The sequence below is a fragment of the Callithrix jacchus genome, chromosome 12, assembly GCF_049354715.1.
Source record: "Callithrix jacchus isolate 240 chromosome 12, calJac240_pri, whole genome shotgun sequence".
Taxonomy (NCBI): Eukaryota; Metazoa; Chordata; class Mammalia; order Primates; family Cebidae; genus Callithrix; species Callithrix jacchus.
The window spans coordinates 60,767,473-60,791,954 of record NC_133513.1 but is presented as its reverse complement, the minus strand read 5'-3'; the positions used below and the strand labels follow the sequence as shown (position 1 = coordinate 60,791,954).

Below are 24,482 nucleotides of genomic sequence, written 5' to 3'. Positions count from 1 at the left end.
GATGAATAGATAAGTAAATTGTGGTGTATTCACACAATGAAATATTATTTCCCAATAAAAAGGAATAAATATGAATCTGGCATGTTTAAACAAAAAGAATAAAGTTCAGATATATACTACAACACAGATGAAGCTTAACAATATTTCATTTCTTGGCTGGTTCGCATACAGTTACAACTAATTGATCACAACGAGTTACAGCTATCTTTGTTCCTTCTCCACTCCTACTGCTTCCCTTGCTAGCACGTATATATTTCTCTCGGGTTAATATCCAGGAGTGGAATTGCTGGGTCATATGTTAGGTATATATTCAACTTGATTAGCAACCGCCCGTCTCAGGGCATTGTAGTTATATCATTTTATACTCCCATCTATCTCATTTGTTTTCACGTCTGTGTTTTAGGTATGCTTTTTTTTCCCCATTTTTTAATTTTTTGAGACAGAGTTTTGCTCTCGTTGCCCAGGGGCTGGAGTACAATAGTGTGATCTTGGCTCACTGTAACCTCCACCTCCTGGGTTCAGCGATTCTCCTGCCTCACCCTCCCAAGTAGCTGGGATTGCAGGCATGGGCCACCACGCCTACCTAATTTTGTATTTTTAGTAGAGACGGGGTTTCTACATGTTGGTCAGGCTGGTCTTGAACTCCTGGCCTCAGGTGATCTGCCGACCTCAGCCTCCCAAAGTGCTGGGATTATAGGCATGAGCCATCACGCCCAGTCTTAGGTATGTTTTATAATATACATAGTATGTTAGTGCAATAGTATGCATTGATATTTATAAATAAATACACATGCTATTAGAAGTTCCATAGCCTGGGGCTGGAGGAGAGTTGACATTGATAAGGGTCTTCTATTAGTTCCCTAGAACTGCCATAATGAACGACCACAAACCTGGTGGTTTCAACAACAGAAATGAATTCTCTCACAGCTCTGGAGGTTAGAAGCCCAAAATCAAGGGGTCACCAAGGCCTGTGCTCCCTCTGCAGGCTCTAGGAAAGAATCCTTTTCCTCTTCCGCTTCTGGTGACTCCAGGCGTTTCTTGGCATGGAGACGAGGTGCTCTAATCTCTACCTCTGTCTTTATATGGCCTTCCCCTTTTTCTCCTTATGTCTTCTCTTGTCTCTCCTTTTTTTTTTTGAGATAGGGTCTCATTGTGTCCCAGGCTGGAGCGCAGTGGTGTGATCACAGCTCACTGCAGCCTTGATCTCCCCAGCCTCAGGTGATCCTCCTGCCTCAGCCTCCCAAGTAGCTAGGACTGCAGATGGACACCACCACACCTGACTAATTATTGCATTGTTTGTAGCGACAGGCCTTACCATGTTGCCCAGGCTAGTCTCAAACTCCTGGGCTCAAGAGATTCTTGATGCAGTAGTGGCACTGCCTCGGCCTCCCAAAGTGCCGGATTATAAAAGGGAGCCACTACACCGGCCCTCTTCTGTCTTTATGAGGACATTTGTCAATGGATTTAGAGCCCACCCTGGTAATCCAGGATAATCTTATCTTGAGATCTTTAACTCAGTTATATATTCAAAGACCTTTTTTTCTCTTTTTTTCTTAGACGGAATCTCCCTCTGTCACCCAGGCTGGCATGCAGTGGCACAATCTCAGGCCTTAAGCAATTCTCTGCCTCAGCCTCCCGAGTAGCTGGAATTATAGGCACACATCATGATGCCCGCTAATTTTTTGTATTTTTTTAGTAGAGATAGGGTTTCACCATCTTGGCCAGGCTGGTCTCGATCACCTGACCTCATGATCCACCTGCCTCGGCCTCCCAAAGTGCTGGGATTACAGGTGTGAGCCACTGCACCCACCCTCCCCCTTTTTCCTTCTTTTTTTTTTTTTTGAGATGGGCGTTGCTCTGTCAACCAGGCTGGAGTGCAATGGCACAATCTCGGCTCACTGTAACCTCTGCCTCCCAGGTTCAAGCAATTCTGCTTCAGTCTCCCGAGTAGCTGGGATTACAGGCGTGTGCCACCACACCCAGATAATTTTTTGTATTTTTAGTAGAGATGGAATTTCAACATGTTGGCCAGGCTGGTCTTGAACTCCTAACCTCATGATCTAGCCTCAGCCTCCCAAAGGGCTGGGATCACAGGTGTGAGCCACTGTGCCTGGCCCTGTTTTTTGTGAGACAGAGTCTCACTCTGTCACCCTGGCTGGAATGCAGTGGCACAATCTTGGCTCACGGAAACCTCTGCCTCCCAGGTTCAAGTGATTCTAATTTTTGTATTTTTAGTAGAGATGGGGTTTCACTATGTTGGCCAGGCTAGTTTTGAATTCCTGACCTCAGGTAATCCACCTATCTCAGCCTTCTAAAGTGCTGGGATTACAGGCATGAGCCACCAGGCCCAACCTGGACATATGTTTCTGAGGGCACAATTTAACCCACTATAGGACTATTTAGCAGAATGATTAGGAAGGAGAGGTCGGATTCAAAATAATTTTTAGAAACAAAACAAAATAAAGCCAAACAAAACCTCAGACATATAAGCATGAGCCAAACAAACACAAAACAGAAAAAAGAAAAAACAAGGTGGAGCGTGGTGGCTCATGTCTGTAATCCCAGCACTTTGGGAGGCCAACGCAGGCAGATCACGAGGTCAGGACTTCAAAACCAGCCTGGCCAACATGGTGAAACCCCACCTCTACTAAAAACACAAAAATTAGCCAGGCGTGTTGGCGCTCACCTGTAATCCTAGTTACTCAGGAGGCTGAGGCAGGAGAACTGCTTGAACCCGGGAGGCAGAGGTTGCAGTGAGCCGAGACCGTTCCACTGTACCCCAGCCTGGGCGACAGAGTGAAATTCTGTCTGAAAACAAAACAAAAGTTTGTAGGTCTGGGCACAGTGGCTCACACCTGCAATCCCAATACTTTGGGAAGTGGAGGTGGAAAGATCCCTTGAGCCTAGGAATTTGGAGGAAGGAACATAGGAAGACTCTGTCTCTACAAAAATAATTTTAAAATTTGCTAAGAGTGATGGCATGTATCTGTGGTCCCACCTACTTAGGAGGCTGAGCTGGGAGGATCCCTTGTGCCCTGGAAGGTCAAGGCTGCAGTGAGCTGTGATTGATCCACTGCACTCCAGCCTGGGTGACAGAATGAGACTCTGTCTCAAAAAAAAAAAGTAAGTTTGATTTGTTTGCTTTGTTTGTTGTGAGGTACATTTACAGGTAGAATTATTGAGGTTTGGTAACAGATTAGATCTGGAGCTCAGGGAGTGGAAGGAAGTCAAGGTTGATGGCAGATTTCCAGCCGAGGTGATGAGGGGATAGTTCTGCCTGGAAAGCCTTTTCCTAGACACTAGATTAGTGTCCCTCATTTTATTCTAGTTTCGTATGAAATGCCACATCTTCAGAAAGCCTTCCCTGTCCATCCTGTCTCAAATGAAATCCCTACCCTTTATTTGTTCAACCTATGTATCCCTTAAGATTAGATTTGGCTGGCAGTAACAGAAAACTCCAAAATAGCATTTGGATACACACATTGGAATTTTGTTTTTCTCTCAAATTTTAGAAATATGGAGGTAGTGCATGGGGCTGATGGGGGCACCTTGGTGTCAGGGATGCAGGTTCTAGTCTATTTTGTTGCTTTGTTTTGTATGGGCATAATTCCCAAAGTTATCTCTTTTTAAATTAGAATAACACACATGTATTTTCTAACAAATTTTGTAACCACCCTACCGGTTCACTTTGCCCGCTGCCTAGACAGAGCTGATATATCAAGATAAGGAATTGTGGTAGAGAAACAGTAACTCACGCAGAGCAGGCTGTGCGGAGACCAGAATTTTATTATTACTCAAATCAGTCTCCTCAAGTATTTGAGAACTGGAGTTTTGTTGTTGTTGTTGTTGTTGTTTTGAGGTGGAGTTTCGCTCTTGTCACCCAGGCTGGAGTGCAATGGTGTAATCTTGGCTCACTGCAACCTCCGCCTCCTGGGTTCAAATGATTCTCCTGCCTCAGCCTCCCAAGTAGTTGGGATTACAGACATGCCCCACCATGCCTGGCTAATTTTTTGTATTTTTAGTAGAGGTGGGGTTTCACCATGTTGGCCAGGCTGGTCTCAAACTCCTGACCTCAAGTAATCCACCGGCCTCAGCCTCCCAAAGTGCTGGGATTACAGGAGCAAGCCACCGTGCCCAACTGGGGATTGGGGTTTTAAGGATAACTTGTTGAGTGGGAAGCAGCCAGTGAGTCAGGAGTGTTGATTGGTTGGGTCAGAGATGAAATCACAGGGAGTTGAAGCTGTCTTGTGCTGAGTCAGTTTCTGGATGGTGGCCACAAGATCAAATAATCCAGTTTATCAATCTGGGAGGTGCCAGCTGATCCATCAAGTTCGGGGTCTGCAAAATACCTCAAGCACTATCTTAGGCTTTACAATAGTGATGTAATCCCCAGGAGCAATTTGGGAGGGTCACAATCTTGTAGCTCCTAAACCATAATTTCTAATATTTTGGCTAATCTGTTAGTCTGTCAAAGGCAGTCTGGTCTCCAGACAAGAATAGGGTTTGTTTTGGAAAAGGGCTATTATCATCTTTATTTTTATTTTTGTTATTTGTTTATTTATTTATTTTCAAGAAAGAGTCTCACTCTGTCACCCAGACCGGAGTGCAATGGCCCGATCTCAGCTCACTGTAACCAATCTCTGCCTCCTGGGTTCAAGCGATCCTCCTGTCTCAGTCACCTGAGCAGCTGAGATCATACCTGGCAATTTTTTTTTTTTTTTTTTGTATTTTTAGTAGAGATGGGGTTTCACCATGTTGGCCAGGCTGGTCTTGAACTCCTAACCTCAAGTGATCCACCCACCTTGGCCTCCCAAAGTGCTAGGATTACAGCCATGAGTCACAATGCCTGGCCTCATCTTTGTTTTAAACTGTAAACTAAGTTCCTCCCAAAGTTAGTTCAGCCTATGCCCAGGAATGAACAAGGACAGCTTGGAGGTTAGAAGCTTGGAGGTTAGAAGCAAGATGGAGTTGGTTAGGTCAGATCCTTCACTGTCTCAGTTATATTTTGCAATAGGGGTTTCATTTTTGTGGGTTGGGAGTTGGGACAAGCTGAGCTACGTGTCCAGCCTTGGGTCATGCTTTCCTGCTCATGTGGTTGTTTGCAGCATTCGGTTCTTTGCAGCTGTAGGAGTACATCTTGCTTCTTCTAAGAGGTCTGGAGGGTAGAAGTCCAAATTCAAGGTGTTGACACGCTCGTTCTCCCTCTGAATCATGGAGAAAAGGATCCTCCCTTGCTCTTCCAGGCTTCTGGTGGCCCCAAACGTTCCTTGGCTTGTGGCAGCATCACTCTCATCCCTGCCTGCATCTTCACATGGTCATCTTCTCTCTGTGTCCCTTCACATGGTGTTCTCCCTGTGTGTCCCAAAGGTTATCTCATAATCCAAGATAATTGCAGGATCTCTAGCCCTTCTCCCTGTACTCCAGTCAGCAGTAAGGAGGAATGGCAAAGAAGAATATTCTAAACCCACAGAATGGCCGTGTCTCTTAAAGGAGGTTCCCAGAAGCTACTGAGACATTCTCACTTTTATCTCTGGCCAGAGCTTGGTCACATGCCCACATCTGACAGTAGGGGAGGCTGGAAATGGAATCTTTATTCTGGGGGGCCTAAATTCACCTAAAAGTTGGAGCATCAATTAGTTTGTTAGGACAAAGGGGCTATGGATTTTTTTTTTCTTTTGAGACGGAGTTTTGCTGTTGTTACCCAGACTGGAGTGCAATGGCACCATCTCGGCTCACTGCAACCTCCGCCTTCTGGGTTCATGCAATTCTCCTGCCTCAGCCTCCTGAGTAGCTGGGACTGCAGGCATGCACCACCATGCCCAGCTAATTTTTGTATTTTTAGTAGAGAGGGGGTTTCACCTTGTTGACCAGGATGGTCTTGATCTCTTGACCTCGTGATCCACCCGCCTCGGCCTCCCAAAGTGTTGGGATTACAGGCGTGAGCCACCGCGACTAGCCGGGGCTATGGATATTGTGGACTATAGCTGTTTCAGCTGCGCCTGCCTTTCCTCCTAGTGCCTGGCCTAATGTATATTTAGTTAGCCATTTGTTTACCATCTGTCTCTCGTGATCAGAACGTGGGTTATGTTAAACCAAAGAAGAACACTGAGGTACAAGTTAAAAAAAAAGAAGAAGGCTGGGCACAGTGGCTCACACCTGTAATCCCAGCACTTTGGGAGGCAGAGGCAGGTGGATCACCTGAGGTCAGGAGTTCGAGCATAGCCTGGCCAACATGGTAAAACCGTGTCTTTACTAAAAATACCAAAAATTAGCCAGGTGTGGTGGTGAGCACTGAAATCCCAAATACTCAAGAGGCTGAGGGAGGAGGATCATTTGAACCCATGAGGCAGAGGTTGCAGTGAGCTGAGACCACGCCACTGCACTCCAGCCTGGATGACAGAGTGAGACTTTGTCTTAAAAAAAAAAAAGAAAATATCTGAGGTGAGTCTCAATCAATTTATAGTTAATTTTAATTTTGCCAGGGATAAGATTATGCCCAGGAAAAAAAGACATAAGCCACAGGAGGATCTATGTTCCACACTTTTTCTGAAGAGGTTTGGGCACGTCAATATTTATTTATTTTAATTTAATTATTATTTTTTTTTGAAATGGAGTGTTACTCTTGTTCAGGCTGGAGTGCAATGACAACAACCTCCGCCTCCTGCGATCAGGAGATTCTCCTGCCTCGGCCTCCCCAGTAGCTGGGATTATAAGCATGCGCCACCACGCCCGGCTAATTTGTGTATTTTTAGTAGAGATGGGCCTTGGCCATGTTGGTCAGGCTGGTCTCAAACTCTCGACCTCAGGTGATCCGCCTGCCTTGGCCTCCCATAGTGCTGGGATTACAGGTGTGAGCCATCACCCCAGGCTGGAGGACTTCAATATTTAAAGAGGAAAGGGTGAGCAGTGTGGGAAAGAGGAAAGGAAAAAAAGGGAAGGGTTGATAAAAGAGGCAAGGAGTTGCGTTCTTTTGAGACTTTGATTAGCTTAGTGTTCCCTGAACCCACATTTTACATGTGAAATGAGGAGGGTAGAGGAACAGTCAGCTATGCATTTATACTCAGTGAATTTGCATTTTTACATAAGTAAAGTAAGCACAGAATGAAAGAAGCGGTCAAATATGCATTTGTGTTAGGTAAGGGAAGGGATGACTTCTAGTCCAGTCCTTGTCCTGTACCTGTGATAATAAGCTGTCAATGTACATTGTTTGGGTGAAATTCAACAGAATATTGTTTTAGGGTAAAGATCTTAAAGGAATTTCCTTGTGAGCAAATTGTGAGGGAAGTCCCCTGGGAAGTTATGTGGCCCACCTTTGCAGCTGCCTATGTAGGGACAAAATGGGAGTCTTTTTGGGTGACTCAGTTCCCAAGCTAAACACTTCCCTTTGGCACAGGGAGTTTGGGGGATTTTTGTCTTGTTCACCACATTTCCAGTGACTAGGAAAGTGCAGGGCAGATTAGGTGTTTCACAAATATGTGTTGAGTGAATAAGTGACAAGGAGGGGAATTGAGAAGAGTACGTTTAAGGAGAAGAACATGACTGTGTTGGAAGATACCGAGTTTTGAGCACCTATGGGACATACAGGAGTTGATTCTCATAGGCAGCTAGAAATATAATCATGAGCTTGGGAGGGAGATGTGGCTGAAGCCCTTGACGAGAGTGATTTTTTGGGAAGGGCACAGCAAGACAGACCTACGGAAAACAGTGAAAGAGGAGACATACTCAGCCCCTCAGTGGAATCAACCTAAGCCAGAAGTCTCCACCCCCACCACCACCCCCAGGGGAGGGCAACTTCTTCCAAAGCCCACTTGTAGCCCCTCTGATCTTGCACGTCTGCCTCCCTGAATGGTTTGAGAATTCCCCTTATCAAGGGGATTCTGCGGAGCCCGGATCCACTTGCCACATTTTAGGAATCTAAACAAGCCACGACTCAGTTTCCTCGGTGCAGGTCCTTGGACCTTTCACTGGACCTGAGTGAAGTAAGAGAAATAAGAACAATATGGTAAAATAAATATTGCATTTTGTTGGAATGGCAAGGTGGGCTGGACACACACAGCCTTGGCTTGGATCTCAGCTTTTCCATTCAGTTGCTGTGCGACCTTGGGAAAGTCACGTAGTCACCCCGTGATTCAGTTTTCTTATCTATAAAATAGGGATATTATAGTATCCATCGCATTGGGTTGTTTTAAGGGTCAATCAGTCAATAAATAAGTAAATAATTTAGAACAATGGCATATAGTAAATTCTCCCTAAATGCTAGCTATTATTATAAAGCCAAATATATTTAGCTTACAAAGCAACCATTATTTTTACTTCTCTGTTTCAAAACATCTTTTCCTTTAGGACAGCGGTCCTCAACCTTTTTGGCACCAGGCACTAGTTTCATGGATGACAATTTTTCCGCAGACCCGTGGGTTTGGGGGGACGGTTTTGGGTGAAACTGTTCCACCTCAGATCATTAGGCACTAGATTCTCATAAAAACTGCACAATAGGGGCCGGGCTCGGTGGCTCAAGCCTGTAATTCCAGCACTTGGGGAGGCCGAGGCGGGTAGATCACGAGGTCAAGAGATTGAGACCATCCTGGTCAACATGGTGAAACCTTGTCTCTACTAAAAATACAAAAAATTAGCTGGGCATGGTGGTGTGTGCCTGTAATCCCAGCTACTCAGGAGGCTGAGGCAGGAGAATTGCCTGAATCCAGGAGGCAGAGGTTGTGGTGAGCCGAGATTGCGCCATTGCACTCCAGCCTGGGTAACAAGAGTGAAATTCCGTCTCAAAAAACAAACAAACAACAAAAAAACTGCACAATCTAGATCCTTTGCACATGCAGTTCACAATAAGGTTTGTTCTCCTACAAGAATCTAATGCTGCCGGTGCAGTGGCTCACGCCTGTAATCCCAGCACTTGGAGAGACTGAGGCAGGCAGGTCACCTGAGGTTGGGAGTTTGAGAGATGGCAAAACCCCCAACTCAACAAAAATACAAAAAATTAGCCAGGGGTGGTGGTGCCCGCCTGTACTCCCAGCTACTTGGGAGGCTGAGGAAGGAGAATTGTTTAAACCCAGGAGGTAGAGGTTGCAGTGAGCTGAGATCATGCTATTCTATTCCAGCTTGGACAAGAGAGTGAGACTCTGTCTATTTTTTTCTTTTCTTTTTTTTTTTTTTGAGATGGAGTCTTGCTCTGTCAACAGGCTGGAGTGCAGTGGTGCGATCTTGGCTCACTGTAATCTCCGCCCTCTGGGTTCCAGCAAGTCTCTTGCCTCAGCCTCCCGAGTAGTCGGGACTACAGGTGCGCACAACCCTGCCCGGCTAATTTTTTGTATTTCAGTAGAGATAGGGTTTCATCATTTTGGCCAGGATGGCCTCAATCTCCTGACCTCAAGATCCGCCCGCCTTGGCCTCCCAAAGTGCTGGGATTACAGGTATGAGCCAATTTTTGTATTTTTAGTAGAGATGGGGGTTTTACCATATCTGCTAGGCTGGTCTTGAACTTCTGACCTCGTGATCCACCCTCCTCAGCCTCCCAAAGTGCTGGGATTACAGGCTTGAGCCACCGTGCCCAGCCCAGGCTACACTTCTGTGTGCCTATGACTCTTGTCACGCTCAGAGGCAATTTAATGAGGATGAAATGTCTAGAAAGGGACAGTGTGGGACTCGGATTTCTTTGGCTTTCTTGAGGGACTTCTACCTCCAAAGGGGAGTAGAAGCCCTAGTAGGGCCAAAAGAAAACTTCCCCTTCCCACTCTGTGGATTTGCTGAAAAGTCAACAGACAAAAGGCAGATTAAGGGAAAAGACATACACATTTTCTAATATGCATAGAAGAAAACAGAGTGCTTACCCTAACCCTTCAATGGGATACAGAAGCTTATATAACCTTTTTTTGGAGATGGTCTCACTCTGTTGCCCAGGCTGAAGGCCAGTGGCATGAGCTTGGTTCACAGAAACCTCCACCTCCCGGGGTTCAAGTGATTCTCCTGCCTCAGCCTCCGGAGTAGCTGGGAATACAGGCATGCGCCACCATGCCCAGCTAATTTTCGTATTTTTAGTAGAGACCAGGTTTTACTACTTTGGCCAGGCTGGTCTGAAACTCCTGACCTCAAGTGATCTGTCCACCTCAGCCTCCCAAAGTGCTGGGATTACAGGCATGAGCCACTGTGCCTGGCCATATATATATATATATATTTTGAAGCTGGTAAGGAGATGGGGAATATGGTATTTCTGTAATTGTACATGATTTTTCCAGAGAAAGAAGGGATCAGAGAATTGAGATTAACTTGTAAATGGTTCTTTTTGGAAAGTGGATGAGCCTGAGAGACAGACAGGCATCTTATCCCTCTAGGTGTGGTTATTCTTCAGTCTTCTTTTCTGCAATAGAGAACCAGATAACAGGAAGGGGATGGAAAGAAATTGTTCTCCTAGAGGCATCCTTCTAGTCTTTTGGTCCTTTCCCTTTGGAGGTGGGGCAGTCTCTTCCAGTGTCAGTTGATCTTTAAGGGCCTTTCTTTCAAAATATTCATTACACAAGGGAGCCATATTTTGGGTGAATTATGTTGGTTTCCTTCTTCTCCTTGAGACAAAAGGTGGGAAATGTGTCCCTGAGGGGTCAGGGCCTCTCTGAGTAGAGATAAGCAGGTGAGGGTTGAGTAAGGCTGGCAGGGGCCTTTATGACACCTGAGCAGACTGGAGCTTGGGTGAAGCAAGAGAGGCACTGATAGAGCAAGATTCAGGTACAAGATTTAAAAAAATTTTTTTTTTCGCTCTCTCCCTAGTACAAGATTTAAGTCTTGCATCCTAGGTATGGCTCTTGCCTCATCCTAATTCTGGGCCTGATAACAGGAGGCTTTTGCTGGTAAATTCCAATGATTAGGAGCTGAAAATGTCAATGCCTTACAGGGACCAGTCAGCAGTGTCAGTCAGTGGGCTGGGTGAGGCCTGGGCTACTGGAGCTCCCCTGCCCTGTCTAAAGAGGGCAGTGGTTGCTCAGCTCCAGCGGATTCGGGGAAGGAGCTAGCTGAGATAAGGAGCTAGTGCCATGATGATCATATTGCTATAGGATGAAATGGGTCCTGTATGAGTTGACCTTTAGGTGCCTGAAATCTAGATTTTAAAGTGAAATTTCTTAATTTTTTTTAAGGGCAGGGCCAAATTTATAAAATAATAAGTGGGCCAAATAAGATGTTATTAGCCCACAGTTTTAGCTTGGCAGTTGCTGATTTACACTAGCCCCATTATAACGTTGTTGGAGGGCAGGATTTTGGGAAAGTGAAAGAGAAAAGGAGACAGACTGAGAATGTGATTTTACAACTCCAGTCTCTCCGAGGGCTGGGTGGCCTGTGACTCCTCAGCAGCCTTCTCCCAAAGGAAGCAGAACTGTCTGAAACACTGATGGGAGTCACGATAAACTTTACCCCACTGTGCTCAGCTGCAGAGCCACTAAGACCCTGGAGCAATTGCCTTCAGCATCCCAGAGAAGCTGCTAAAAGGATTATGGGTCAATTCATTTTAGACATTTCTTCCACATGTTCCGTGGAAAGTTAGGGTCTAAATCAGTCCTCATTCCTGGCAGCACCTGAGTTTCACCTGGGGAATATTCAGAAAGTGATACTTGGACTGCAGTTCACATCGATTCAGTCTCTGGGTGGGGCTTGGATGTCAGCATTTGTAGAAGCTCCCCAGGTGGCTTTGGTGCAGCCAGGCTGGAAACCACTGATGCAACTAATAGAAATGCTGGGTTGGGATCTCCTCTGGGGCATTTCTTTAGGACAGGCTGTGCGTGACAGTCCCACAGTGTCAGGATTCCAAGATGCTCCAACGGTTTAGGCACTAGTCTTAATTTTTGTTTTCTTGCTCTCTTTGAGACCTTAACCAACTCTATAGGGCTGCATGCAGCAGCTCACGCCTATAATCCCAGCACTTTCAGAGGTCAAGGCAAGAGGATCACTTGAGCCCAAGAGTTTGAGACCAGCCTGGGCAACATAGTGAGACCCCATTTCAATTTAAGAAAAAAACCAAAACATCCAAGCTCTTTAACCTTCATATCCTCATTGACTGATTAAGTGCAGATAATGGTATTTGCCCTTATAACCTCACCAGGCTGTTATCAGGGGAAATGAAGCAATAAATGAGAAATTGCTCTGCAAACTGTCAATGTTATGCAAACATTACTATTTGGAGTGTGCTCTCAGGTGCGGGAGGTACAGCTGTTAACTGTTGGAGATCATTTCTGAAGTAACATTCCTAGTGCCATGGGTCGATGGGAATTGGTATAGACATTCCAACTTAGAAGGCAGACTGCACTGTCTTACAGGCAGGTGCATTTCCTGGGGTGGCAGCCTGGCACTGGTTCCTCCAACCCCAACTTGTATAAAAAGAACCACGCAGTAAATGAATAGAGAGAATTCAGGGAACTTGAAGGGAAGTGGAGGGTCATCTGGAGAGGGAGGGAACTAAGGAATTCCTGTGGGTTGGGGTTTTATTGAGGATCCATGGAGTAACTGTCAAGGAGCCTTAGCAGGGATCTAAGAGCAAAAAGAGGTAAATTGTGAAGTCATTGCTGGATCAACGGAGAGGGGACACAGCAGTGCAGCATGGGCTCTGGCCTCAGGAAGCTGTCTGATTGGGGCAGATAGAACCAGCCCCCTAGAAGACAGTCACCCATATCAGTTAGTCAGTCATGACTCGGTGTTACTTATCTGAGGCCCAGGCTGCATGAGGGGTTGGGGGTGGGATGGACAGAGCACTGGCTGGGCATCGGGACTAGGTTAGAGTCCTGGCTCCAAACTCTACCACAAGCTGACACTGGGCAAGATGGCCCACCTGTGGTGTCCCAGGTTCCTGCCCTGTAAAGAGGAGTCTGGGTGTATATCCAGATGGCCTGTGAGCACAGCTTGAGCTTGCCCTGTCGAGGTGCTGAGGCCTGGGAGATTTGGGTGAGTAGCTGTGGTCCAGGGAAGGTGGGCAAGCTGGGGCTTAGATGAGAGGGAATGTTTGGTCAGGCAGAGATGAGTAGAGAAGGCAGGACAAGGGAGGGAATATGAGCGGGACACAAATGGAGTGGATTTGGCAGGGGCAGAGGGCGGTGGGAAGTGGCCTTGCTGTGGCGCATGGAGGAAGAGATAAGTGGGAAAGAGTAGAGTCAGATTACAGAAGGCCTTGGAAACCAGGCAGAGATGTTTAAATTGGCTCTCTCAGGAAGGAGGGGGCCATGAAGGGATTTACGGAAGGGTCATGACATGATTATGCTGCATTTTAGCAGGATTAATGTGACCTGGTGCTCAGAATGGCTTGGATGGCGTGAGACCAGGCGCCGAGGGGGACAGCTAGAAGACTCTTGTAATATTTCTGGCACAGGGAGATGAGGACTGGGAGTTGGGAGGTGGCAGTAGGTCAGGCCTAGAGATATTTCTCAGGAAATATTGACAGGCCTTGTGGCCTGGTTGCGTTCAGTGGGTGGGGAGGAATGAGTCACTTTGAGAAGCAGTTTCCCTCTCAAAGGCCAGGGGAGAGAAAGCAGAGGCAGCCTTCCTGCCTGCAAACAGGACATCTCAGGGTAACCTGGCTCTTCCAGGCGTCAGTTTCTCCCTGGCTCCAGCTCAGATAGGAGTTGTAACAAGGGTTTGGGCATGGGTGATGGCACTGGCTGGTGGCTGGGTGAAGGGCCATATTTTTGATTATGTGCTAGGCTCGTTCAGCCTGCCAAGTGCCAGGCCCTGGGCTTGCGTGGGAGACAGAGCAATTAGCGAAACACAGCCCTCCATTTCAAGGAGTTTCCAGTTTTGTGAACTTGGCAGATCTGCAGAACTCAAATCAAATGGCACTTGAGAACAACCATCTTATTCTCATTCACTCCATTTTGCTTTATGGCCATGTACGTTGTTCCAAGCGTTTGATGTGTGCGAGCAAATCTCTTTCTTCTTGATTTATAATTATGATCCAGGGCAAATCCAGGTTTTGTGGGGCTTGAAGCTTAAATAAATTGGGGTTCTCTTTGGAAAATAATTCAAATATAAATACACAAATATCAAATTGCTAGGCTCTCCCAGGGCCTAGAAGGGTAGAAATGCAAGTGAGAGTCCCTGAAGGTTGAACCGCTTTAACTTCTCAGTCAGTTCTATAATACTTACCATTCTTTAATCATATATTATGTGCAGGTGTTTTGTGTACACTATTACACAACAATCAAAGGTAGGGGAGGTGGGCGCTAGTATCTTCATCTAATGGATGAGGACACAGTCTCAGACTTGATTTGAGATGCCCCTGGGCATAGGCCCTAAGGCAGGGGGTGGGGACTGTGACCTGGACCCGGCCTCCCGACTGCCTCTAAGCTCCTCCTTTTCCATGACTACTGGCAGGCCCCTGGGGTTCCTGCACCTAAGTCGTCCCTCCCTCTGATTTGAGTGTACCTTTGCTAGGCCTAGTCAAGGGCTAGGGTAGAGGTTGGGAGTTGGATTTCAGGGCACCATATGGTGCAGTCTTGGTTGCAAGAAAGATTTAGGCAGAGGGGGCTCTATACAACGGGGACCACAGCAAACCCTAGGGGTGAGCATCTGCTTCGAAGATTCACAGATCCAAGTCGGGCACGGTGGTTCACGCCTATAATCCTAGCACTTTGGGAGGCTGAGGTGGGTGGATCACCTGAGGTCAGGAGTTCAAGACCAGCCTGGCCATCATGGTGAAACCCATCTTTAAAAAAAATAAAAAAAAGAAGATTCACAGATCCAAGCTGTAATCTTAGCGCTGTAACTTCCTGGCTGGTCCAGCAAGGCTGAGGCCTCACTGAGCCTCAATTTCCTTATCTGTCCAATCAGAATAGCAACCACTTGTTATATTTGAGCTCGTTATTGTCATCTTGTAAGGAACTAAGGCTCCTGGTGGCTTCCGGAACACATTAACAATCTAAGAATCCTAAAGTTGCTGTCCTGGTAGGACCTCTAGGGATTCCTGCCATCCTACCTAACTTCCTCTGGGAAGGCGGAAAACACTGCACCTGGGAGGGGTGGCTGAACCGTGCCCCAAGTCCCAGTGGGCCCGAGTGTCCAACAGCAAGAGGAGGCCCGGAGGATGGGGACAGGCTGCGGCCTGTGGCGCAAGTCCCGCCCAGAGGGAGTGCGCCCCGAGGAGCACTCAGGAGCAGCAGCCTCAGGAGCCGGTGACTCCGGGACGGGTGCTCTGGGGTGTCGCTTTGGGTTCAGCAGTACAAATCTGCCAGCTGGAGATTAGGCCGGGCAGGCCAGGGAGGGGTGATGCAAAGCCGCTGAATACCCAGGTGGGGCGGCACGCTCGGCCGCCGCGAGACAGGCGCAGGACCCGGGTGCGAGGACGGCGTAGCGTCCGGGGCTCCCGCTTCCGCCCGCTTTCCACGCCCACTTCTGCAAGCCCCTCCGGCACGGCTGCGTCTGCCGGACTCCTAAGGGCGAGCCCTCATTTCCGAGGAATGGGACCGCCTTCTTGCCCGGGGGCTGCCCGTCCCTAGACTTAGCCCTAGGGGCTTCTCTTCCCCGCCGACCGGGGCGGTGCCTCCAGCCTGCGCCTCGCACCTCGTCGTCTGTCCGGGCCCACCCAGCGCCGCCACGGGTCGGCTACCTACGTGGGGGACGTGCAGGGTGATGCAGGGCCGGGGGGATTTCGCAGCGTCGCCCGCCCCCTTTCCGGTGCGGGAGGGAGCGGCCGCGGCGTCCCGGCTCCCCGGCCTGGACGCCACCGCCCGGCGCTGCAGAGGCGCGCGGCAGCCAATGGGCGCGGAGGAGGTGGGCCGGCTGGCGGCTGTCACCCTCCTGGGGACGGGAGCGCGGAGACCGGGAGCGCGCGAGCTGCTGCCGCGCCCCGGGCCGAGGGGGAGGAGCTGCGGGAGGAGGAGGAGGAGGAGGAGGAGCCGCCGAGCAGCCGCTGGAGGACCACAGCTCGCCCAGGCTGCGGAGGAGCGACCGGCCCCACGCCTGCCGCCCCGCACCCCCGACCGCCAGCATGATCGCCGCACAGCTCCTGGCCTATTACTTCACGGAGCTGAAGGATGACCAAGTCAAAAAGGTGAGCCCCGGCCCGCGCCGCCGCCGGCGTCCCGGCCTCAGCTTTTCGTTCCGGCATCCGCTCGCCGCCGCCTCCATCCTCCGGCGCCCGGCCTTCTCCGGCCCAGCATCGAATTGGACTGCAGGGCGCGGGGAAAGGCTTCGCCTTCAATTCTCCCGGCATTTCAGTCTGTGTGTGTGTGCGTGTTGGGAGGGGGGCAGCCGGGCGAAAGACCCTCGAGACTGGGCTGCCTGCTGCAGTGTCCTTGAAACGGGCCCTGGATGTCAGGCCCCCGGGCTGTGCGGGGAGGTGACCGGTGGGGGCCGGTGGGCCCTTCCGCAGGGCCTGTTTGGGAGGGTCCGAGCGCCGTGGGAGGAGGTGTGATCACGGAGATGCTGGGGAAGTGAGCAAGCAGCAGGCGGGGGTGCTGGCTGGAGGCCAGACCTCCTATATTTGGGGGTTCCTGGCAGAGGTTGTCGGGTGCCCCTGAGAAGCTGTCACCAGACGCTTCCAGTTGTTTGAGCTGCTTGTTAATCTGAGGACGAGGTGACCCGCCCGGCTTCCTGGAATGGGGAGGGGCAGCAAGGCCACCGGAAACTTTGCTCATAGGCCTCGTGTCTGGAGCGGCTCGTCTGAATGGAATTTTTTATTCCTCTTAAGCTGTAATTTCTAGCCAGCACAGGAGCTCAAATAAGAGACTGGTCATTTGAGTTGGGTGGGACGTAAGCTTGTGGCATGCTTGCTCTAGCACTTGGCCGCATGCATCCTCCTGGCCTGAGGTGTTGCTGCCTTTGACATCTTAGTATATAATACTGTCTGCTGGCAGGTCTTAAAGGTGTATTTGTTTCTGCCAGCTTTGCTACCATATTTTTAAGAAACAGCCTAAGCTGTAGGGAAAGACGCCCATTTTGTCAGTGCCAGGTCTGGTCCAGGCTCCTGGCCTACCCACCCTGAATGTGGTGACGTTATTGCTGGGGTTAGCTCCGATGGACTGGCAAAGTCATCTTGACTTTGGAGTTCAGAGGGGTGGAGTTCTACAGGTGACAGGCAGGAGTGACAGGCCTTGATTTTCTGCCCTGCAAGCCACAGGGTGTTCCGTCCTCTTCCTGTCCATCTCAGACGACTTCCTCATCTAGCAGTCAGAAACAAGTCTACTGAGGGCAGTGACCTTATCAAGGTCACCCAGTGAGTTAGAGGCAGAGCCAGTAGGGCAGATCCAGGTCTCCCAGTTCCTCCACTCAGGAACTTCATCAGGGTCCCCCGGAGGTCAGCTTCCAGGAGGCAGTGGGTACTGAGGGACAAGACCCCTTGGATCCTGCTCTGATCTTGGATCCCATGGTGGGTGGGAGTTAGGTAGGTAGAAGATAGGCTTGGGAGTGGAATCTGCCACTGTTATTCATGGCTTGAAGCAACGAATCTGGGGTTGTCAAATCGTGGCACTTGAGACACTTGCTCCCATGGAGCACCCTGGAGCTTCCTTCTGGCCACTGCCCTGGGAGCCATAAGTGCCAGTTGTGTGCATTTCATGAGTTTTCTCCAGTGGTGGTGTGCATCACTGATGTTCTTCCCCTTGGACCAGGGAGATAGTTCTCCCAGCATGGCAAGACGTGCCCAGAACAGGCTTCCTAAAGCCAAGAGGAGTTCACGTCCTCCTCCACGTAGTGTCCTCTATACCTCAAGACAATGGGCTGCTGGATTGGCAGGTGCCTGGGTGACCTTGTAAACCTCCAGCGTCCACACCCACCACCTGTGTGACTGTTGGCTGCCAGTGGCCTCCAGCAGCTGAGCTGGGCTTAGATTTGGACTGCATTCCGTGGGACATATTTTCTCAGACATACGGTGTCTAGTGTGGGCCCAGAGCTCTCCGTACTTGTGGGTGGCTCAATTCGCATCTATGGATGCATATTCTATCTCCCAGACACCTGTAGGTACCTAAGTGTGTGACCCTTCCATCCCTCCTCACTCTGAGGTTGGGATTCTGATATTCTTTCCCGTCTCTCACCCCAGAACCTTGCTGGAGGAGGGTCTTGAGGCCAAGGTTTCCACCAGATGTTGTGTGTCAAGGGGATTCTTAAAAACAAGATGTTTGCTTGCATTTCACCAAAGACTTCCTATGTTGCATTCTGTAGGGGAGTATGTGGATTCCTGCCAGGGAGGTCCACTCCTTTTGCATAGTGGCCTCTGTGGCACTGCTGTCAGTGGGTGTGGTCGTGGCTCTGATTGTGCCACTGCACTCTAGCCTGGGCTTTCTAAGGACAATGACATAGTGGGTACTTGTTCCAGTGACCTACTTGGCTTTACCTAAGTGTGCAGATGCTGGGGGACCACATCTGCTCTTCTGGGGTCCAGGACTCCTTAGAGACCTGCTCTTTCCACCTACCACTCAGCATGGGAAAGGCCAGGTGAAGGTGCAGGACTCCCTGTTCTTCCTGGGGGCTGGACCCTGGCTGCCTCCCAGCAGGTACCTGGTGGGGATGGTTAGCACCCAGCGTGGGCGGCCATGATGATTCAGCCCTCCAGCCGTAGGCAGCCTCGTGGGTTCTGGAGACAGACCTGACATCCCTCAGTAACCCTCATCTATCTTCTTGTCCTCCAAGCCAGAGGTAGGAGAAGGGAAGGTGGGGACCATGCTGGAGAAGTTTCTGTTATTGCTTCGAATCCAAATGTGAGCATGAAAAAGGGTGTCATTTTTCTCCTCATTGCCTGTGGGGCACGTCAATAATTCAGCTCCATAAGAATATATTCTGGGTTGAGGAGGCGGAGGTTGTGATGAGCCAAGATCGCACCATTGCACTCTAGCCTGGGTAACAAGAGCAAACCTCCGTCTCAAAAAAAAAAAAAAGAATATATTCTGGGTCAAAACAGTTCAGGTGTCTGACATCCCAGCTTGGAACCCCGTTATCCATACAAAATCTGCATAAATTGGTTAATAGGTGCTGCTGAAGAGGGTGTCGTGGCATTGGGCTGAGCTAAGCACAACACACATATATTCCTTTCATTCTTCTAGTGCCTTTAGGAGGAAAGGGAGGCATATGTGTGCTTGTGAAGGATTCCATTCATCACAATCCTGGACATCTGCTAGTTCTGCAGCTAGAGGCTGTGTTCTTTGACCTCTACGTAACTTTAAACACTCCTCTCATCTCCCCAGCTTCTTCCACTCGGAGCCTGGAGCAGGGTGAAGGATTGCATAGTGCTCTGTTTGTTTAGAAAAGGAAGATGGATCCAGGAAAGTCAGAACTTAGCTTCTATAGAAAAATTAGACTTCCTTTCCTCCAGGCTGGTCAGAATGGTGAGCAGATGCCAGTGGATTTTCTCTGGGTGAGATCCCCGTAACTCTAAGTGATTTCCATTAGTAGGTGAGCAAACAGGTGAGATTAGTCCAATGGCCGAACTCGGGAGTCCTTGAGTACTTGGCCCAGGAAGACAGGGGAGAGTAGGCTTAGCAATTAAAGGGCTGCCCGAGGTCCATTCCTTAGAGTCCACGCATTCCAGCTGCAAAAGCAAGCATTAAGTACAGAAAAAAAGGCCGAGGGTGGTGTCTCACACCTGTAATCCCGGCACTTTGGGAGGCTGAGGCAGGAGGATCACCTAAAGTGGGGAGTTCGAGACCAGCCTGATTAACATGGAGAAACTCCATCTCTACTAAAAATACAAAATTAGCCTGGTGTGGTGGCGGGCGCCTCTAATCCCAGCTACTTGTGAGACTGAAGCAGGAGGAATCGTTTGAACCTGGGGGGGAGGGGGGTTGCGGTGAGCCAAGATCATGGCATTGCACTCCAGCCTGGGCAACAACAGCTGAACTCCATCTAAAAAAAAAAAAGGCCATTCCTTATTTCTCAGGGATAAGAGAGGCGAGAGTTAGAAAATTATAAAAAAATCTGTGGGTTCTTAGAGTGGCAAAGAAAAAAGAAAATTATGAAAAATCAGCTTGGGCAACAAAATGAGACCTCATCTTAAAAAAAAAAAAAGTATTTTTTTAGCCTGCTGTGGTGGCACACACCTGTAGTCACAGCAACTCAGGAGGCTGATCGAGCCCAAAAGATTGATCCCAGAGCAGTGAGCTATAATGCTGTGATTATGCCACCACACTCCAGGCTGGGTGATAGAGCAAGACTCCGTCTGGAAAAAAAAAAAAAAAAAAAAGAAAATTAAAAGAAGTGTCTCATAACGTCTTAATTCTGATGTTGTGCAAATATTCAATGAGAGCTTCTTGTCGAATCTTCACTTCATAATCCCTGCCTATTCTACCTTAGATACTCTTAGTTTCTCCCAAGAGAAACCCCATCACTTTATTTGGTTGGATAGTTTGGGAATGTTGTAAAGTCATAAACTGGCAGGCGGGGTGGCTGTGAGGTGCCTTCACATCTGGCCAAGCTGTGCCATGCTCCTACGCTCCTGCTGTTCTCCGGAGAAGACATAGGCAGCTTTCCCCTTGCAAGACTGATTTGGCGTGACTGGAATTGTCTCTGTGTGTATCTGCAATCAGGGATTCCTGGCGGACAGATTTAGCTACTAGAATCAGCTCTGAGCATGCCTGAGAAGGCCCTAGGGAAGATATGGATAAGGACAGGAAGCTGTACACCTCTGCATCCAGGAATCAGTCTAGTGGCCAGACTGCTGGCACCTGCTTATTGATTTATTGTTTTTGTTTTTAAAGATGGCGTTTCACCATGATGACCAGGCTGGTCTTGAACTCCTGACCTCAGGTGATCCACCCACCTTGGCCTCCCAAAGTGCTAGGATTACAGGCGTGAGCCACTGCGCCCAGCCTATTGTTATTTTTTTATGGAGACAGGGTCTCACCATGTTGTCCAGGCTGGTCTTGAACTCCTGGGCTCACACTGCTGGCATGCTCAACTGCAACTACTTGTGGATTTGTTGTTGTTGTTTTTCTTTTCTTTCTCTCTCTTTTTTTTTTTGAGCAGTTCACTGCTATATTGTTTTTTTATAGAGACAGGGTTTCACCATGTTGCCCAGTCTGGTCTTGAACTCCTGGGCTCAGGCAGTCCTCCTGCCTCAGCCTCCCTAAGTGTGCTTAGTGATTTGAAAACCCTGAAAATCAAATCTGATCACAGAATCTCAATCATTTCATTAAAAAATTATGATTTTTTAAATTATGTGCAGAGGACTGTGCTAGGCTGGGGTGACAACTATGAACAAGGCAGAAATGGTTCCTATTCTCACAGAGCATACAATATTTGCTGGCGGGGAGTGGTGGCTCATGCCTGATCCCACCTCATTTGAGGTCAGGAGTTCGAGACCAGCCTGACCAACATGGTGAAACCCCCTCTATTAAAAATACAAAAAGGTTAGCCAGGCATGGTGGTCCATGCCTGTAGTCCCAGCTACTTGGGAGGCTGAGGCAAGAGAATTCACTTGAACCTGGGAGGCAGAAGTTGCAGTAAGCCGAGATTGAGCCACTATATTGCAGCCTGGGTGACAGAGTGAGACTGTTTCAAAAAAAATAATTAGCCGGGCACGGTGGCTCACGCCTATAATCCCAGCACTTTGGGAGGCCGAGGTGGGTGGATCACAAGGTCAAGAGATCGAGACCATCCTGGTCAACATGGTGAAACCCTGTCTCTACTAAAAATACAAAAATTAGCTGGGCATGGTGGCACGCGCCTGTAGTCCCAGCTACTCGGGAGGCTGAGGCAGGAGAATTGCCTAAACCCAGGAGGCGGAGGTTGCGGTGAGCCGAGATCGCGCCATTGCACTCCAGCCTGGGTAACAAGAGCGAAACTCCGTCTCAAAATAATAGTAATAATAATTTTTAAAAATACAATATTTGCTGTGTTATATGTGCAGTGCATAGACGGCTGTGTGGTGTGGTCAGACCTTGTGGGGGAAATCCCTAGGCTAGGAACTGCTTACAGCTAGGCTGCAGATGTTAGCTTCTTAAGTGCTTCAGGAAGCTGCTTCCATCCCCAGCCCTGGGGACGTGTTTGTCTGGAGTAGCAAGACAGGTGCCCACTGCCTTCTGGCCTAATAAACCTTAATAGTGGGATCTTATAAAGTCAATTAATATACACTAGGTTGTGTTCATTGTAGCTGATCCTAAAGAAAAATAGGTAAAAAGTTTATAGTTCGATAGATCTTGTTTTCTGGAGATAACGTTGACTTTTGGTGAACAGTACATATCAGGGATATTATACTTAGAAACTTTGTAAGGTGGAATCAAATGAATTATAACAAAAATGCGGATTTTCTTTTTTTTTTTTTTTTTTGAGACGGAGTTTCGCTCTTGTTACCCAGGCTGGAGTGCAATGGCGCGATCTCGGCTCATGGCAACCTCCGCCTCCTGGGTTTAGGCAATTCTCCTGCCTCAGCCTCCCGAGTAGCTGGGATTACAGGCACGCATCACTGTGCCCAGCTAATTTTTTGTATTCTTAGTAGAGACGGGGTTTCACCATGTTGACCAGGATGGTCTCGATCTCTCGACCTCGTGATCAACCCGTCTCGGCCTCCCAAAGTGCTGGGATTACAGGCTTGAGCCACCGCGCCCGGCCTTCTTTTTTTTTTTTTGAGATGGAGTTTTGCTCTGTCACCGATGCTGGGGTGTAGTGGTACAACCTCTGCTTACTGCAACCTCTGCCTCCTGGGTTTAAGTGATCCTCCTGCCTCAGCCTCCTGAGTAACTGAGATCATACCCAGCTATTTTTTTTTTTTTTTTGTATTTTTAGTAGAGATGGGGTTTCACCTTGTTGGTCAGGCTGGTCTTGAACTCCTGACTTGAAGTGATCCACCCGCCTTGGCCTCCCAAAGTGTTGGGATTACAGGTGTGAGGCACCGAGCCGGGCCACTTTTAAACTCTTATAAATGGTGCTATACTGTATGTATCCTCTACCATTTACTTTCTTTTAGTGCAACATTATATTTTTGAGATTTTTTTTTTTTTTTTTTTTAGATGGAGTTTTGCTCTTGTTGCCCAGGCTGGAGTGCAGTGGCACGATCTTGGGTCACCACAACCTTCACCTCCGGGTTCAAGCGATTTTCCTGCCCCGCCTCCCAAGCAGCTGGGATTACAGGTGTGCCACCACACCCGGCTAAGTTTTGTATTTTTAGTAGAGATGGAGCCTTAACATTTTGGTCAGGCTGGTTTCGAACTCCTGATCTTGTGATCCGCCCGCCTCAGCTTCCCAAAATGCTGGGATTACAGGTGTGAGCCACCACGCCTGGCCATTTTTGCTACTTGAAAAATGTTCATCTCTGTAACTGTTTCATTAAACTGCTCTGTGCTTTTACACAATATAATGGCTCCACAGTTAATTTATCTATTTTGCTTTTGATGGACATTTGTGTTTCTAATGTTTCAAACGACAAACAATGCCTTGGTGAACTTTCTCTGGAACAACTCATCCAGTGAACGCACAAGTTTCTCTAGGCTCTAAGCTGTGTACCTAGGGCTGGGATTACCAGGTGGAGAGATGTGTGCCTCTTCTTATATATGAGATTCTGCCAAATTACCATCGTAGTCATGCCAGTTCACACTCCTGTCTGAAGTATGTGCAAGTTGTCTTGGTTCCACACCGACCCTTGTTATGGTGGAACCTTTGCAAATTTGTAATAGATGAGTTTTAGTCTGTTTCCTTCCTCGGTCATTTCCATTCACATCACAGCATTCGAGCTGTGTTTAAAATTAGCCCATTTCCTGAGTTACCTTATCATAGCCCTTGCTTCAGAGTCCCACTGAGTGAAGTTGACAGCTGCTGCTGAGATATCTGCACTGGGGAGGGACAGTTGATGCAGGGAAAGGCTTAGGTTGGCTCTCCATGGCCCCTGGTGCTGTGGGGTGACTCTGTTAAACTTTTCTGGAAATTGTTTGTTTTTTTTTTTGAGAAGGAGTCTCTCCCTGTTAGGCTGGAGTGCAGTGGTGCAGTCTCGGCTCGCTGCAACCTCTGTCTCCCGGATTCCAGCAATTCTCCTGCCTCAGCCTCCTGAGTAGCTGGGATTACAGGTGCATGCCACTATGCCCAGCTAATTTTTGTATTTTTTAGTAGAGACGGGGTTTCACCATTGGTTTCACGGGGTTTCATATTGATCAGGACTTGTCTGGAACTCCTGACCTTGTGATTCACCCACCTTGGCCTCCCAAAGTGCTGGGATTATGGGTGTGAGCCTCTAAGTAAGGCACCTGGCCTTACTTTTCTGAGAATTGAAACACATTTGTGACCTTTCACTTGCACACACTTTCCCTCTTCCCGGGTGGATCTGACCCAGGCAGGGCAGGCTTATCTGTCGCCTAAACATGCCCAGCTCTGTTCAGAGAAAACTCAAGCCAGCAGCCTCTCAGACTGTCTTCCGTAAAAGGAGAGGGTGGCTGTACCCACGTGGCAGGGAAAACTGAACCCTGAAGTCCGCAGCTCAGCCCTTTGCAAACAGAAGCTGAGCTGTCTCTGTGTGAGGCAGAAAATGTCAGCTCAGGTTCATCTTGAGTCTGTTTCTGATTATAGGCTCCAGACTCCCGAGACCTGGA

The 24,482-nt window shown here is 48.5% G+C and overlaps 1 protein-coding gene across 16 annotated transcripts in view; it reads left to right on the top strand.

Annotated features, from left to right (window-relative positions):
- Window positions 1–24,482, top strand: part of HK1 (hexokinase 1) — a 132,572-nt gene that overhangs the window by 33,496 nt on the left and 74,594 nt on the right. For 4 of the 16 annotated variants that reach the window (XM_078345690.1, XM_035268140.2, XM_078345688.1 and 1 more), the window contains exon 1: window positions 15,866–16,027. The exons of 7 other annotated variants lie outside the window; for them this stretch is intronic. Coding sequence is in view for 6 of the 9 variants with exons in the window: in XM_035268140.2 (XP_035124031.1) it covers window positions 15,965–16,027 (63 nt within the window). In the remaining 3 variants the exon portion in view is untranslated. Of the gene's footprint in view, window positions 1–3,006; window positions 3,124–12,684; window positions 12,931–15,865; window positions 16,028–22,913; window positions 23,035–24,482 lie in introns of those variants that run through there. 5 more of the 16 variants (XM_078345680.1, XM_078345684.1, XM_078345692.1 and 2 more) reach the window with 3 other exon arrangements.